Source organism: Mytilus trossulus, chromosome 7, assembly GCF_036588685.1.
Source record: "Mytilus trossulus isolate FHL-02 chromosome 7, PNRI_Mtr1.1.1.hap1, whole genome shotgun sequence".
Classification (NCBI taxonomy): Eukaryota; Metazoa; Mollusca; class Bivalvia; order Mytilida; family Mytilidae; genus Mytilus; species Mytilus trossulus.
Window position 1 is genome coordinate 31,611,782 of NC_086379.1, and position 15,876 is coordinate 31,627,657.

The window sequence follows — 15,876 nt, forward strand, 5'->3', positions numbered from 1 at the left end:
GCAGGTAATTTACTCATTTGTTTGTTTTCTTGCAGGTTGTAAAGGCTTTACATTATTTGAAGACAGAGTTAAAAGTGATGCATCGAGATGTTAAGCCATCTAATATATTAATAAACAAGGTAGCCCAAGTTAAAATCTGTGATTTTGGTATCTCTGGTCAGTTAGTAGATTCTGTTGCAAAGACCCAGGATGCTGGATGTAAACCTTACATGGCAGTAAGTATATACACAAATTATCAATTAGTAGATGAGTGCCAATGAGACAACTCTCCATCCAAGAAGCAATTTATAAAAGTAAACCATTAGAGGTCATGGTACGGCCTTTAACACAGAGCTTAGGCTCACACAGAACAGCAAGCTATAAAGGACCCCAAAAATTACTAGTGTAAAACCATTCAAACAGGAAAACCAATGGTCTAATCTATATAAAAAAATGATAAACACCTATGAACCACATAAACAAACGACAACCACTGAACATCAGACATGTTTAACTCAAATGGGTGTGGAAGTATAGAAAGGCACTTCTTAAATTCTATAAATAACATATATGCTTTGATGTCTACTCTTTGGTCAGGTAGTTGTCTCTGACAAATTACCGATTTCCATTCTCAATTTCATTTGATGATACATTTATATATATACAAGAGTTCTTACCCACAACTCTTGACCAATAATAAGCCTACCTTCTTACACTCCATCCATTTTTTACCCTTTGTTAAGATTAAAGTAGAATCAGGAGAATATTTACTATATAAAGATAAAAGGATATGATATGATTGTCACTGAGACTATTCTCCACCTGACACCAAATGATGTAGAAGATTAAGAACAAATGGTCATTATACAGCCTTCAACAATAAGCAAAACCCACACCACATTAGCAAGCTTTGAAAGGATTCAAAATGACAAATATAAAACAATTCAACTGAGAAAACTAACAACCTGATTTATATACAAAACATTAAACCAATATGATATACAGCAGCAAATGAGAAAAAAAAATGATTTAAAAAGGAGATTTCATGACAATATTTCATATAAGTATAGGCAGTGCTCTTATTATCATTTTGTGACTATGTGAAAGGTTCAAAAGATTGTACCCTTAAAAGCTGCATTACTTAGTAAAAATTAAGCTCCTGATTGTAAATGCACATGAATTCATTACACCTGTATTTATCACCATTTTATTCAAAGAAAATTACAATATGGATGTACACAGGACTATATTACTTGTGTTTCAGACAGGTTCTAGTCTTAACATACCTTGAATACCAGACTGGTTACATTTTGCAAGAACTTATTGTTTATTATAATATCTTTGAAATGAATGTAGAAAATATTAAAAATGTTGTGCTATCTTTTTTCCAGCCTGAGAGAATTAATCCCAAAGAAGGACAAACAGGTTATGATATCAAAGCAGATGTGTGGAGTCTAGGAATTACTATGGTAAGGGAGATAACTCATGGTATTTTACAGTCACGTTTTTGGTTACATGTACGAAAGAAAAATATTTTTCAGGGGCTAATTAAAGAAGTTAGAACACAAACAAAAAATTATTATCACACTTACAGAGAACAGAATATATAAGCACTTGCCACAAAGCCCTTTAGTTAAGCACTCTTTTATGCTTACGCGTAAACAAACATTTTAATTTACAAAATTAAAGAATTTCTGTTTGTTCAACAAAAATACAAATATATTGAGCAAATGCTAAAAAAAACACAAGAAAAGGGTGTAAAAAATAATTATAGGAACAAAAGCAGATACTAGTTAAATGTCATTCCCATAGCATAACAAAAAGACATACAATTGTATACATATGACATTCAACATCTGACAGATGTCTTTGTAATATTTAAAGCTCTAATTTTATTATTTTTCAGATTGAGTTAGCAACAGGAAGTTTTCCGTACAAGAAATGGAACACACCATTTGAACAATTGAAACAAGTGGTACAAGATCCCCCTCCCAAACTGCCATCTGGACAGTTCTCTTCAGAATTTGATGAATTTATAACATGCTGGTAAGTGACTGGCAAACAGTGATAAAGTTGTTTATAACAAAATAACTATATAGTAGCATTCAACATAAAAGTTGCATGAAAGACAGATGTTAAAATTTAAAAAAAATCAACAATCAGGATGATAATGATATGTTTCAGGAGTCAAGTTAATCTTATCAATTTACACCATATTATAAACAGAATTGAAGAAATCTAAATTGATAAACAGTCAAGTTGACTATCTTTTATCCAATTTCTTGATCTGAAAAATGCAATGATGCTGTTAGGTGTACCTTACTGTTAAATTTTCTGCATAGAAATTGAACACCAGTGAACATAAGATTCATAGAAGTGGTTAAGTCTTGAGAGAAACAGAGGCTCTTTTCATAAAATATCTTACAACTACAACACTCTGTACTGCATGGGCCAGATAGAAAGGATTTCTACTACTCCAAAATTGCCATTTTTTTCTGAATTTCTTGAAATTTTAATTTGGCTCAAACTGCATCTGAAACCTTAGTCCCAATAATTATGGCATCTTGAAAGACTATTATATCTTAATTTTTTGACGCCTTCAAAGCAAAAATTAAGAATAGCCTTCATTATTTGGACTACTGAAACCTAGGAAACCTAATAGTTAGTCGTAGGTTGAGGGAACATGAATGAACTTAAAATCTATTTTAAACTGTCAACCTCCAAGTTTCAATAGCCATATGAGTTATAAAAGTAAGAAAAAAGAATATTAGCTTTTTATAAATGTATTTACAACTAGTTAAATTAATATGTGTGAAAACTTTATATGATGTGATTTTTTGTCTTTGCAGTTTACATAAAGATGTACAGCAAAGGGCCAATTATACTGAACTGTTAGAACACCCATTTGTTAAAAAGGGTGAAACCACAGACTTTGATATAACTAAATATGTAGAAGGAGTGTTTGAAAAATATGGGGATTTAAATGAACAACCAAGTTAATGAAAACTGTGTTTAGACTTTTGTGGCGTGTGCATGAAGCCTGGAGAAAGAGATGGATGGAAGGAAGATATCATCACCATTAATAGTTTTTCATTCAGTGCTTTAAAAATATCTTTTCTACCTATTTTTATATATATTTTATGTATGCAATGAAAGATGATAAGTCTTCCTGTCAAAAATGGTATTTTGGTCGTTAAAAGCACTAAATTTGTTTACTTCTATATAATGAAGCATTCTTTATTCCATACTTTTATCAATTTTAAAAACTGCTGAGATAACAGCTTTTATTTTTTAATTACAAGAGTGTGTGGCTGAGAAACTGATAACCGTTTTTTTTTAAATGGTTGAAGAAGAGTAGAAATCAAGTTAAAACTGCCATGTAAATGATTTAAACTTTGTTAATAACAGTTATGTTATGCATATTTGTTTATTTATTTGACAGCCAATTTTTGAGAAAAGCATTTTGCTATTATTGAATTGTCAGATATAATATATATAGAATAAATCATATTGATATATTTATTTACAATGTGATTAGATAACATAAATGAATAAAAAGTGTTAAAAAATCAAAGAAATGAAGAATATGGGTTATTGAGAATGAAATTTTGAAATTCTATTTTGTTCAGCTGATTGTAAATATAACTTAAAAAGTTCAGAAGTTTTCATATCATTGTGCATTAATCTACTTCTAAACTTGCCAAGAACTTTACAGATGAGACTTATATAAGGTTCACAAGTTACAATTATTTCTAAAATATGAAAGTTGATCTTGTGAATGCGTTTAAAGAATCTGACGATAACTTTTCAGTTTTTGTTTTTTTTTTCATTTTTAGAGTAAGAGCTATTAATATGTTGTTACAGAAGTATTCATATTATTTGTACTGGTATTACATACCTTTTTTTTTAAACTGAGAGCAATTAGGATTTGAAGAATACTGGTTACCTCCCATTGTTACTTTTGGTGACCAGTATAAAATAAATATTAAGTTTCAACTGTGATAATGAAATGTGTTTGGTATGATTATTTATAATTAATATATTTAAGAAGGTCAATATTTTCTATACTGTTGTTTTCGTGTTTTAGATATTTAAGAAATCATGATAAAATGAGATATTGTTGGAAGACAGCACCAAAATACGTTTTTTTATTTTAGTAATGTTTTTAAATACTTTAAGCTCATTAAGCAGAAGGCCTTGTGAGTTTTTGCTATCATTTGCTGTTGGTCATTTGCTGTCTGCCAATTTTTTATAGATTTTATTTGTTTGAAACTTAATACAGTCTTTGTCAAGATTTAACTAAAATAGGGTTCTTATTTACAGCATTTTGGAAGGATCTAATTATAGAAAATGAAAATTGAAGTTTATACAAAGTAATAGAGTGTGCACTATACCCTATATTGCTTAATTGGAAACTCAATTTTGATAAGAACTGTCAATGTATTTCATTTTTTGTAATTCAATTCTGAAAAGAAAATGAAGTGAAGCCAAAACACTTATATAGATGTATGGGTGGAATAGAACCATTGTAAAAGTATAGGCAGAGATTGTAGATGACCGATATATACTCTTTGGAGCCTCTAGTTTACAATTCATATCTAAATTTTAAAATATTTTAATGTTGATAAGAGTAAATTTTTGTATAGATTTTGTAGATATGGTTTTAATGTAATATTTTATATGCAAAGAGAAAAATTACATTGCATGAAATACATTGTAGTTCCTATTTTATAAAGCAACCTGACATTTTTAAAGCAATATGTTAATGCAAATTAACATACAAAGCTAAAAAAACAAAAACATAAAACACACTTTTAGCATGCAAGATAAATGAAGAGATTCTGTTTACACTTTGATAAGTTTTAGGTTTGGTATATTTTATATTAAGCACTAAATTGTCATTTCACAAAGTCTAATATTTTATTTGTATTTTATTCATTCATGTTTTTGAAGAGTTACATTCATACAAAATGATGTCATCAAGTTAAAAACAAAAAAATATTAATTTAGATTGATTATTTGCAAATATTTGTGTGAATATTAAAACCAATCATCATAAACTATTTCATAAATATTTTACCTTTTTAAATCATAGTGGTTTTGAAACAGGAAAACAGTTTCTTTCTGAAAGTATGACTGATTTATTATATTGATATTTCCCTTTAATTAGAAACAAAAATGTAGATCCACTGGCATACTCCCAGTTATTGATACATTTCTTCCAGAGATTATTCATGGTATGTTATAAACATTCCTGATTGTTTCTGAATTTTTAGGGCTATGTATAGAAAGAAATCCATCTTTATTTGTTTCATAAAAGTATTCACCTGAAATCATTACTACAGCACAGTCAACAGAGTGACTGAATTGTGTTTAATTCTTTGCAGATGCTCTTGTTTAGTTCATTTATTGAATAGAAATTAAAGTTGTCTGTAATACATCAGTTAATATTTTTTCCTTCTAATTCATTGACATATTGACATACCAAATATTTAAGCAGTTAGTTAAAAAAAAATAAGATTCATATTCATTATTGATGTCTTTGTTTGCCAAAAAAAATGAAAAATTATATAAAATTATATGTTCATTTTGCATAAAACTTGGATTTATGGAAATGTCTGCATCTGACATTTCAAAGTATTGCATATGTATTTAATATCAAATATTAATTATGCTTTATTTAAATTGAATAACATGTAATGAAATATTGTCAAATGTTAAAATTAATATGTAGTTTAAGAAAGACTTTTAGTTTTGGTCATGACAAATTTTGTTTATTTCATTTTAATTGTAATATCATTTTTTAAATTTCTTGTAAATAACCATTCATATTATTATAAGATTCCTTGTGAGTCGATTGTTTATTTATTGTGACCACGATAGGGTTTGATTCACTATAGGGGTGAGTGAGAGAGATGTTATTGTTATGAGTGAGAGGGAGCGATGATTGTTATTTATTGTGCTCATATCTCAGGAGAAGAAGCTTGTGATCTGGAGCATGGTTATATTTTATACTCCCATACGTTGATATATGTTGTTGATATTTGAGCAAACCATTTATTTGTATAAAAGGAATTCACTATATTAAAGAATAAATAAAAATAATGAACAGAGATAATGTTAGTGTTAATATTATGTTGCCTAGGCTATTGTAATCCCCCATCAAATATAGCCAAGAACATCATGGGATATAATATTATTCTTTCTTATTCTTTTCTCCAAAAGACAAAAGAATGCTAGATATAGGTTTACTTATCCAATTGGCAGCAGCTAAACTATTAGCTTTAATAAAAAAGATAGAAGTTCCTGATACTTTTAATTAAAAGATATTGCATTTTTTATTAAGAGATTAATTACTGAGATTTCAGGAAATTTGTCATACAGATATATTTGTTTAAGAGATCAGAATGCGAGTTCTTATGATTGCAATACTCACCTAGTCGCATTATTTGCGTTAATAAAAACCTATTTCTGGGTTTACAGTGCTTCATATCATGTATACAGATGTCAGATGTTGGACTCAATAGTTTTTATAAAAAAGTAAGGAGATGTGGTATGATTGCCAATGAGACAACTATCCACCAAAGTTCAAATGAACTAGATTTTAGAAATAATTAGCAACTATTCAGAGAAAGACACTGTTTCGTCTGCTATAAAAGGATGGACGTGAACCAACAACAAACTGTGACTTAGTCTCCTGACTTGTGCAGGGTTGATGTTTTTATGTCTAACCTAGAATAGTTGTGTTACAGTACAACAAAAGAACAAACCATAAAAATAAGCTGGAAAAAGGCTTAACTCAACAGATGGATACAAATCGAAATATATCTAACAAAAACACAGAGTGGATATGGACAGGACCTTATTTTAAGGTTCATCACTGCTTCAAAATTTATAGCTTTAGTCATGTGATTTTCCTGCTAATATTTTTTAATAGAAAACTATTTGGTACATAGTATTATTGCATGATGTGAATGTCTATCAGACAGGGTTCACATGAACTGGCATCATTTTTATGGGTCTGAGATAAATGTCAAGTTTACATGATTAGGTCAGCGCTTTTTTTAAATATAAGATATACGGCTGCTGTATTTGTTGTATGGAATGATTGTAATGTTTTAATAGCCATATGGCATTTGCTTCTGTCCTTGATCTCATTAACATGGTTCAATTATCAAATTTCAGTTTTTGTAACACTGGTTGTGAAACTGATTTCAAAGACTGATGAATATAATAATCAATGAAGATAGATACATTTCAGTGTATGAAGTCTTGTTTATTATTCTATTATAACAGTCTTGGTGGTCATCTTGTTTTGACTGCATGATTTTATATCAATAAGTATGCTACCATTATACATTCTGAGTTGGTCCATCTGCGCAAGTCTGACAGGTGGACTACCCCAATGAAACTATATCATCCAACGAAAAACAAGGCATGGCATGTTCCTTTGGATCTTCTTTTTTAATTTCCGACAATGCACCATCCCTTAAATGCTTTATATTTACAGGTTGGAGTTTACCTAGTCAGGCTTTACCAGGTTCTGATTTTTTTGTGATACTAGTAATTATGGACCAGTTATACCCCTGGTTGTTAGTCCTCAGTCTGTTACTTCTAGTCTATCAAGATTTGCTTCTCGTGTAGCAATGTATTCAAGTTACAGTGTGTCTGTACCTGCTCCAATAAATTCCTCTTCTGTTATGAACTCGGTTACTGACTGACCCCTCTAGATGGGTTCAAGAGTATTCAAGATGATTTTCGTCAGCCTATTTACATCTGAATTGACGTCTCTTTCTAACGGCCTTTGTACTTCAGAGGAAAACGCCAATAAGTCTAGATTATTATTATGGAAGTGGCTATGATTTCAATGATGTGAAAGAACTTTTCAGTAGCCCAATGTAGTCAGGAAGAAGGTTATTCTACCAATTACAGTTCAGGACTCTCAGAATGTTTCACAACCTTCTGTTATTCCCTTCTTCTGAAATCGGTCATTTTTCTTTCAATTGCAGTAAGGTTCCTGATTTTGAGGATACTTTGCAGGATCATAGAGATTCTGTGTACACTATTATAAAAGATGTAAACAAGGTACCCTTTTCCGTCTCAACCTCAACTTTCCAAAGTGGTTTTGCTGTGGCCTCATTTACTTAGCAGTTCCTTTCTATTGATTATGTGATATTTTTCTACTTCGGTAATTTGTTACCTGTTTGTGACAAGACTTTATCATCTTCTATTATTTCAAATCTTCCGATGGAATGCATCTTTCTGCGTCATTGTGCCAATTTGTGGTCTTAAAAAGAAAATCTAATTAGAAATGCTTCTCATGATGTATCCACTGCTAAACATTTTTACCCACAGTTCCCCTTGTATAAAGAACTCATCACTTCCACCGGAGGTCCAACCTTCTTCTTTACAGGGTAGCAAAGCTTTATGTGCCTCTCAGTTTATGAATATACATTTCTATAGCAAACTGCATCTTATTAAAGAAAATATCAGATAGTCTCCATGATGCTCTAAGTCTCCTTTAAATGATGAGGTTTTCGGAGTGCCAGATAACAAGGCTCAGACGCACTTTAGTTAAACCCCAGCTGCAGTTAGTGTGAACATTTCTCTCTGGTAATAAGTCCTAACGAGGTAATTTTTCTACTGCATGAGACACGTCTTTTACTTGTAAAGAGAAAAGAGGGAAGGTGAATATTGTAAGAGTAACAAAAGTGTCCAGTCCCTTTATATCAACCGGTCAGTTTCAAAAGACGTGACCAGAGGGCAAATCCTTCTTCCCAGGAAGTTGCCCCATCGTACGTTGCTGTCAGAACCCAATTCAGAGATTTGCTACAAAACTCCCCATTCTCAAATAGCAGTAACTAAGGGAAGTTAACTAATTTCCTAAAATAAAGACAGGTATTATATTACCCAAGATTGTTGGGTTTTGTCAGTATCTCGCGGGGATTGCTTCTACACTTCAGAAAACAACCTCATCATTCTTCTATTTCCCTCCCAATGTTCAAAAACTTAAAAGTTTCTACTTCTGTCGACTTGTCTGTCCTCAATTCTAAAATGATTATTCCCCACTTCAAGATTTAGACCAATATGTCATTAAGAGCTCCAATTCAGCCCGATATGTAGACCACATCCATGGATCTAACGGAAACTTATTTTCATGTTCCTGTTTGCCATACATTCAAAAATTCATTCGTCCTGGGATGTTTTGTTTTTTTTAAATATGGTTTTCCAATTCAGAGTTGGTCCTTTTGGCCTGTCAACTGTACCCCTAGCCTTTACCAAATTTATAAAGGTAGCTATCGCGAATATAACTCATCTTCATTCGCAAGCTATTCGGATTCATTCTTATCTGGACGACTCAGTGATCTAACAGCTTTTACCCCGATTAAAATCGCACACAACACGAAAAATGTAGTGATCAAACTGTTGCTGTATCTGTGGTTTCTCCTATCTTGGAAAAGGTTAAATCTGATTCTCACTATAAATAACCTTATTTTCCTAGTCTTTTTTGCAGAACAAATACTAGTATCTGATTATAGCATCGGACAACACCATGGTATTTGCTTATTTGCGAAACCAACGAGGACCCCTTGTAACGAGCTATTCCTTTTAACAAGAGAAGTTTTTTTTTGTTTTTTTGTTTTTTTGTTTTTTTGTTTTTTTTTTTCATTTTTATTCTTTGCAATACTCTTCATACAAGGATTGTAGTTCGTCATGTTCCAGGGAAAGTTTCAAACTCAAAGTGTTAGCAAATACTCTTTCCAGGACTCCATTGAATACAGAATTGAAACTTCTCTAACCAGTTTTTTTCTGACAATAACCGTTCAGTTGGCACATCCTCATGTTGACAAACTACAAACTCAAAATTTTTGTGTCACCTGTATCGGATCATCGGAGTAGACGCCATGTGTATATCATGATAGGGAATATCTGCTAACGCCTTTTCTTGTCAGATTTTTGTCGGCAGTTCTGTGGAATATTTGAGCAGAACAATGGATGACCATTCTTATTAGCACACTAAAGCCTTGTTTTCAAATCTTCTTTGCCTTTGTTCTACAAGTAAGACACAATTTTCCTTCTCAGTTCAAGAGCAAGATTAGTCTTCTCAATCTTAAGAAGCTAATATTTCCTCGTGGTTAGTCTATAGAAAATTAAAATAGTAGATCAAATGAGTCTTTCTAAATAAGAAGGCAGGATTTATCACGAGTAGCTGTCACGAACGAGAAGAAAGATTAAATTTACCAACTCTCTGTACAGCCGCTAGCGGACTTCCTGGTCAACTTGTTTTAAGACAGAGGGTTATCTACTTCTACCATCAGCTATTTCTAGGAAGATTTACCTATCTGGGTGCTAAGATTTAGATAATGATAAGTTAATTTCTCTTCCATTTAATAATTTCGCTCTTAAACACCCTAAAACAGCGGGTTTAATTCCGTCTTGATTTTGACAGTGGTTAAATCTGCTTTGAAAATCCGTCTCTTTGAACCCGCCGTAAAGATTGAAATCAAGTTTTTACCGTTTCTCCTGCCTTTGTTTAAGTATAATGCTGTTAGTTTTTTTTTCTCGATTTAAGTTGTTTTAGCTTTGTCATTTTGGGCCTTATAGCTGACAATGTGGAATGGGTTTTGTCCCTGTTGAAGGCTGTACGATTACCTAAAGTTGTTAATTTGTCATTTTTGTCTCTTATCGAAAGTTGTCTTATTGTCAGCGATACCACATCCTTTTATTTATATAAAACATTAGGTTTGCGGGAAATTATACTCAGGCTATTACACGAACAATAATATTTTTCTTATATTCAAGTCAACCGTTCTTTTTCCACTTTATAAAAATAAGAAGATGTAATATGTTGGCACTGATGTTATTTCCACCCAAGTTAAAATTGTTTTATTTTTAAAGCAGCTACATGTAATCGTATACCCTACAATCAGCAAACGCCATACTGTATCGATCTCCCATAAAGAGAAACAGACGACATCCTAAGAATTTGTTCAATCCCACAATGAGACAGAGAATATCTTAAGGGTTTGAATAACCAACTCCCACATTGAGACAAAGAGGACAACTTCAGGTTTAAATCATTCCCTCAATGACTGATTCAATGAGATACAGAAGAAATTGTAAAAATTTGTCCAATCTAACCATGCGATACAGAGACATCTTAATGTTTTGTCCACTCTTAGAATTAGATACCGAGAACATTTTATGGTTTTGCCTGCTTCAACAATCAGATATATGCAGGACATCTTGAGGTTTACTAACTCCCATTTAGGTACAGATAACATTTTAAGGTTTTTCATTGCTCCCACAATGAGATACAGATAACATCTTAAGGTGGTACCCAACACTTTCAATAAAATTAATTTTGCTCTTTCAATTTTCATAAAATTTTGTCATAGTATTTACTTTGACCCTTAAACAAAAATATAAAAATTTCAAAAATTTTGAACCAACCGTTTTGTCAGAAAAAATATACTGGTTATACAGCAGTTTGACAAACACAAATTTTGATCACTGAGAAGCTTAATATTCCTTTTACCGTAGTTAAACGTTTAGCTTACTTTACAGAGTTATCTCCCTGTAGTGTTAGGTACCACCTTAAGCTTCTATCCAATCCAAACATGAGATACATGTGACATCTTATTATAATGCAAACTTCTTTAATGATGTACATTGGATGTCTTAATTTCTTTGTGCATCCCATATTGAGCAACAGAGGACACATGAAGGTTTGTCCAGCCCTTCTTTAAGATACAGAAGACATTTTAGGGTTTGCTCAATCCCATAATTAGAAACAGAGGACATCTTAATGTTTTGCCTACCACCCAACATGTTGAAATAATTTGGAACAGTTTATTTTGTTAGTTAATTTTTGTGAATTGATGAAAAGTTACATTGCGTGTGTGTATTGGATTTGACAGAGTCTGCATACCAGCAGTGGCGGATCCAGGATTTTTTATAAATGGGGTCCACTGACTAACCTTCAGTCACGCTTCAGTGACTCACTATATATGCAATTATTTTTTTCCCCAAAAGAGCCCCCCCCCCTTTAAATCCGCCTCTGACCAGCATATATATAATTTGTAATTCGTTGAACATTCAAATATGTGGTTAACCCATATCTACGAATTCAACGAAAATTGGGACCTAACAATTAGTAATGAATGTATAGTACACAGGACATCTTAAGGTTTGCCAATTCCCATTTAGAGAACAGAAGATATTTTCGGGTTTTGATCACTCGCATAACAGATGCATAGAACATCTTAGGTTTGCCAACTTCAAAATGATTTATTTATTTTCGTGGGATCCAATTTTCGGGAATAGAGGAAAACTTATATGTTTGTGGAGATTTAATTTCTTGGTTTAAACAATATTTGCATACACGCCTATAGAAAATTTTCTTTTATTGAACGTTTTATATTTTTGGTAACTTATACCAACGAATTCACAAAAATTGGTTACAAACAAATAATAATGAATCCACAATACAGAAATACATATTAAGTTTCTGTTCACTCCTAACATGAGATACAGAAGATATCTAAAATGTCTTTCCATTCCTAACACGAGATACAGAGGACATATTAAGTTTCTATTCACTCCTAACATGAGATACAGAGGACATATAAAATGTCTGTCCATTCCTAACATGAGATACAGAGGACATATTAAGTTTCTGTTCACTCCTAACATGAGATACAGAGGACATCTAAAATTTCTGTCCATTCCTCACATGAGATAATGAGGACATATTAAGTTTCTGTTCACTCCTAACATGAGATACAGAGGACATCTAAAATTTCTGTCCACTCCTAACATGAGATACTGAAGACATCTTAAGTGTCTTTCCACACCTAACATGAGATACAAAGGACATCTTAAGGATTTGCCAATTACCTGGATGAGATATATAGGATATCTTAACTGTTTTGTATTTCCCACAATTAGAACAGAAGACATCTGAAGGTTTATCCACTCCAATTTGAGATACAAAAGACATTTAAAGGTTTTGCTCATTCCAACAATGAGAAACAGAGTACATCTGAAGGTTTGCCCAATCCCATTTTGAAATACAGAAGACATTTAAAGGTTTTGCTTATTCTACAATGAGAAACAGAGGACATCTGGAGGTTTGCCCAATCCCGTTTTGAGATACAAAATACATATAAAGGTTTTGGCTTTTTTTAACAATGAGAAACAGAGTTATCTAAAGGTTTGCCAAATCCCATTTTGAGGTACAAAAGACATTTTCAGGTTGTGCTTATTTTGATAATGAGAAACACAGGTCATATGAAGGTTTGCCAAATCCTGTTTTGAGATACAAAAGACATTTAAAGGTTTTGCTCATTCCATCAATGTACAAAAGACATATCAAGGTTTTGTGCATCCTACAATGAGAAACAGAGGACATCTGGCAATTTTCCCCTCTCCCTGCATGAGATACTGAGGACATTTATCTATTAATGACTTGCTGCCATTCATACAAAAACCGTTAGGTATTCATCACATTCGCACGAAACTTTATTCATTACCCCTTTCAAAACTTCATTCTCTAGTCCTTTGTGTAACTCGGTGAATTTGATGAATATTTTCAACTCGACTCCTCGACGTAGACGCAGTCATGGTCATCGTCATTATACATCACCCTCTCAACATGATGTCTCTATTAATGACTTGCTGCCATTCATACAAAAACTGTATTCATCACATTCGCACGAAACTTTATTCATTACCCCTTTCAAAACTTCATTCTCTGTTCAATTTATGTTTGGAATCCACTGTTACAAACCCTCATTCAAACCAATACAAACTTCAAGCTATAATTTCGGATATTGCAAGTCACAGACTTTTCAAGCCAGTTCGCATTGGAAAAGATGAAAAATAGAAAAGATCTTTTCTAAATCTTTCCTTTGCCAACAAAGGTCTCGATGGCTTCAACCTAGGCAATATCCTTCATCATAAATTAGTTCAATCGAAAATACCTTCTTATTTCAAAGACCAGTCTGTACCAATAATTTCTTATACCTATATCAAACCTATTGCAACTAAAATTTTCAATTAGAAACGCGTTTTGTAGGATCTCGATATTGACGACTTCAAGTCTAAACCTCCAGATTGCACTAGTGCTAGTTCCCAATTCACATTTAATCCTGCTGGCCACGTTATTACCGGTGTATTGCTGGGTCTTCCAAGTGCTCCACGAAACCCCTTTCTAAATTATTAACATCTATTTTATCAGCAATCAAAGACGGGCTTCAAAGTTATTGTGAAACTGCCTATTCTAGAGGTGGCGTGAATCAGATGTGGATACTTAAAAATTCCAAAGATCTTTTAGAGTACATATTATACAATCTAACTCTCTTTCATCTTGTAACAGTATTAAAACATTTGACTTTTCTACTCTTTACGCAAGTATTCCACATTCCAAACTAAAAGACAAATTAAAAGAGTTGGTATTACTTTGCTTCATAAAAAAGAATGGCCAATGTAGATACAAGTATCTTGTCTTAGGGAGGGATAAATCCTACTTTGTAAAGAATCACTCTGATTCAAACAAAAAAATCACTGAAACCGATATTATCAAGATGCTTGATTTCTTGATTGACAACATATTTGTTACGTTCGGAGGACGGTTTTCAACAGACTGTCAGCATCCCAATGGGAACAAACTGTGCCCCTCTACTTGCTGACTTGTTTCTTTATTATTATGAGGCTGACTTCATGCAGGAACTTCTTAGGAAGAAAGATAAGAAGTTAGCAATATCCTTTAACTCTACTTTCCGCTATATAGATGACATTCTTTCACTAAACAATTCAAAATTTGGTGACTAACGCATCTATCCCATCGAATTGGAGATAAAGGATACTATAGATACAGTTAAGTCGGCTTCATATCTTGACTTACATCTAGAAATTGACAATGAGGGTCGGTTGAAGACAAAACTTTACGACAAAAGAGATGATTTCAGCTTTCCAATTGTGAACTTTCCATTTCTAAGTAGCAACATTCCAGCAGCACCTGCATACGGGGTATATATCTCCCAATTGATACGATATTCCCGTGCTTGCATTTCCTATCATGATTTTCTTGATAGAGGGTTACTGCTCACAAGGAAGCTATTAAACCAAGAGTTCCAAATGGTGAAGTTGAAATCATCCCTTCATAAATTTTACGGACGCCATCACGAGTTGGTTGACCGTTATGGAATAACCGTTTCACAAGTGATATCGGATATGTTTCTTACGTCATAACTACATTCCCCTTCCCTTTCATGAATTTGACCTATCGTATTAGACTATTTACCGGATTTGTCATCACATAAGCAACACGACAGGTGCCACATGTGGAGCAGGATCTGCTTACCCTTCCGGAGCACCCGAGACCACCCCTAGTTTTTGGTGGGGTTCGTGTTGTTTATTCTTTAGTTTTCTATGTTGTGTCAGGTTTACTATTGTTTTTCTGTTTGTCTTTTTCATTTTTAGCCATGGCGTTGTCAGTTTGTTTTAGATTTATGAGTTTGACTGTCCCTTTGGTATCTTTCGTCCCTCTTTTAAGGGTTTGGACAACTCCAACAATGAGATATAGAGAATGTCTGAAAGTTTTGCACACTCCTATTATGAACTGATGAAAAAGAAAAAATCAACATCATTCTAGTGTTCATCATTTCCATGCAAAATAAATTGCTTTGCTGAGCACAGCTGGAAAAGACCGCAGAGGTCAACCCCTGAACAGTGGGGGCAAAAATGGAGACAATACTCAAACTTGATACAGGTCTGATTTTGGGGTGTAATTCAATATTTGACACACATTAGGTTTCTAACACAGATTAACAGTAGTCAATGAACTTAGAATTGGTTATATGGTTTGAATTCATATAATTTTTGCTTTTGTCC

At 32.7% G+C, this 15,876-nt stretch overlaps 1 protein-coding gene across 3 annotated transcripts in view; it reads left to right on the top strand.

The window, feature by feature from the left end:
- LOC134724935 (dual specificity mitogen-activated protein kinase kinase 6-like) overlaps positions 1-6,097 on the top strand; it is a 28,547-nt gene extending 22,450 nt beyond the window's left edge. For all 3 annotated transcript variants that reach the window (XM_063588319.1, XM_063588318.1, XM_063588320.1), the window contains exons 6-9: positions 36-215; positions 1,371-1,448; positions 1,886-2,025; positions 2,829-6,097. In XM_063588319.1, coding sequence (XP_063444389.1) covers positions 36-215; positions 1,371-1,448; positions 1,886-2,025; positions 2,829-2,979 — 549 coding nt within the window. In that variant the 3' untranslated portion in view covers positions 2,980-6,097. The remainder of the gene's footprint in view (positions 1-35; positions 216-1,370; positions 1,449-1,885; positions 2,026-2,828) is intronic.
- The last annotated feature ends 9,779 nt before the right edge of the window (positions 6,098-15,876 follow it).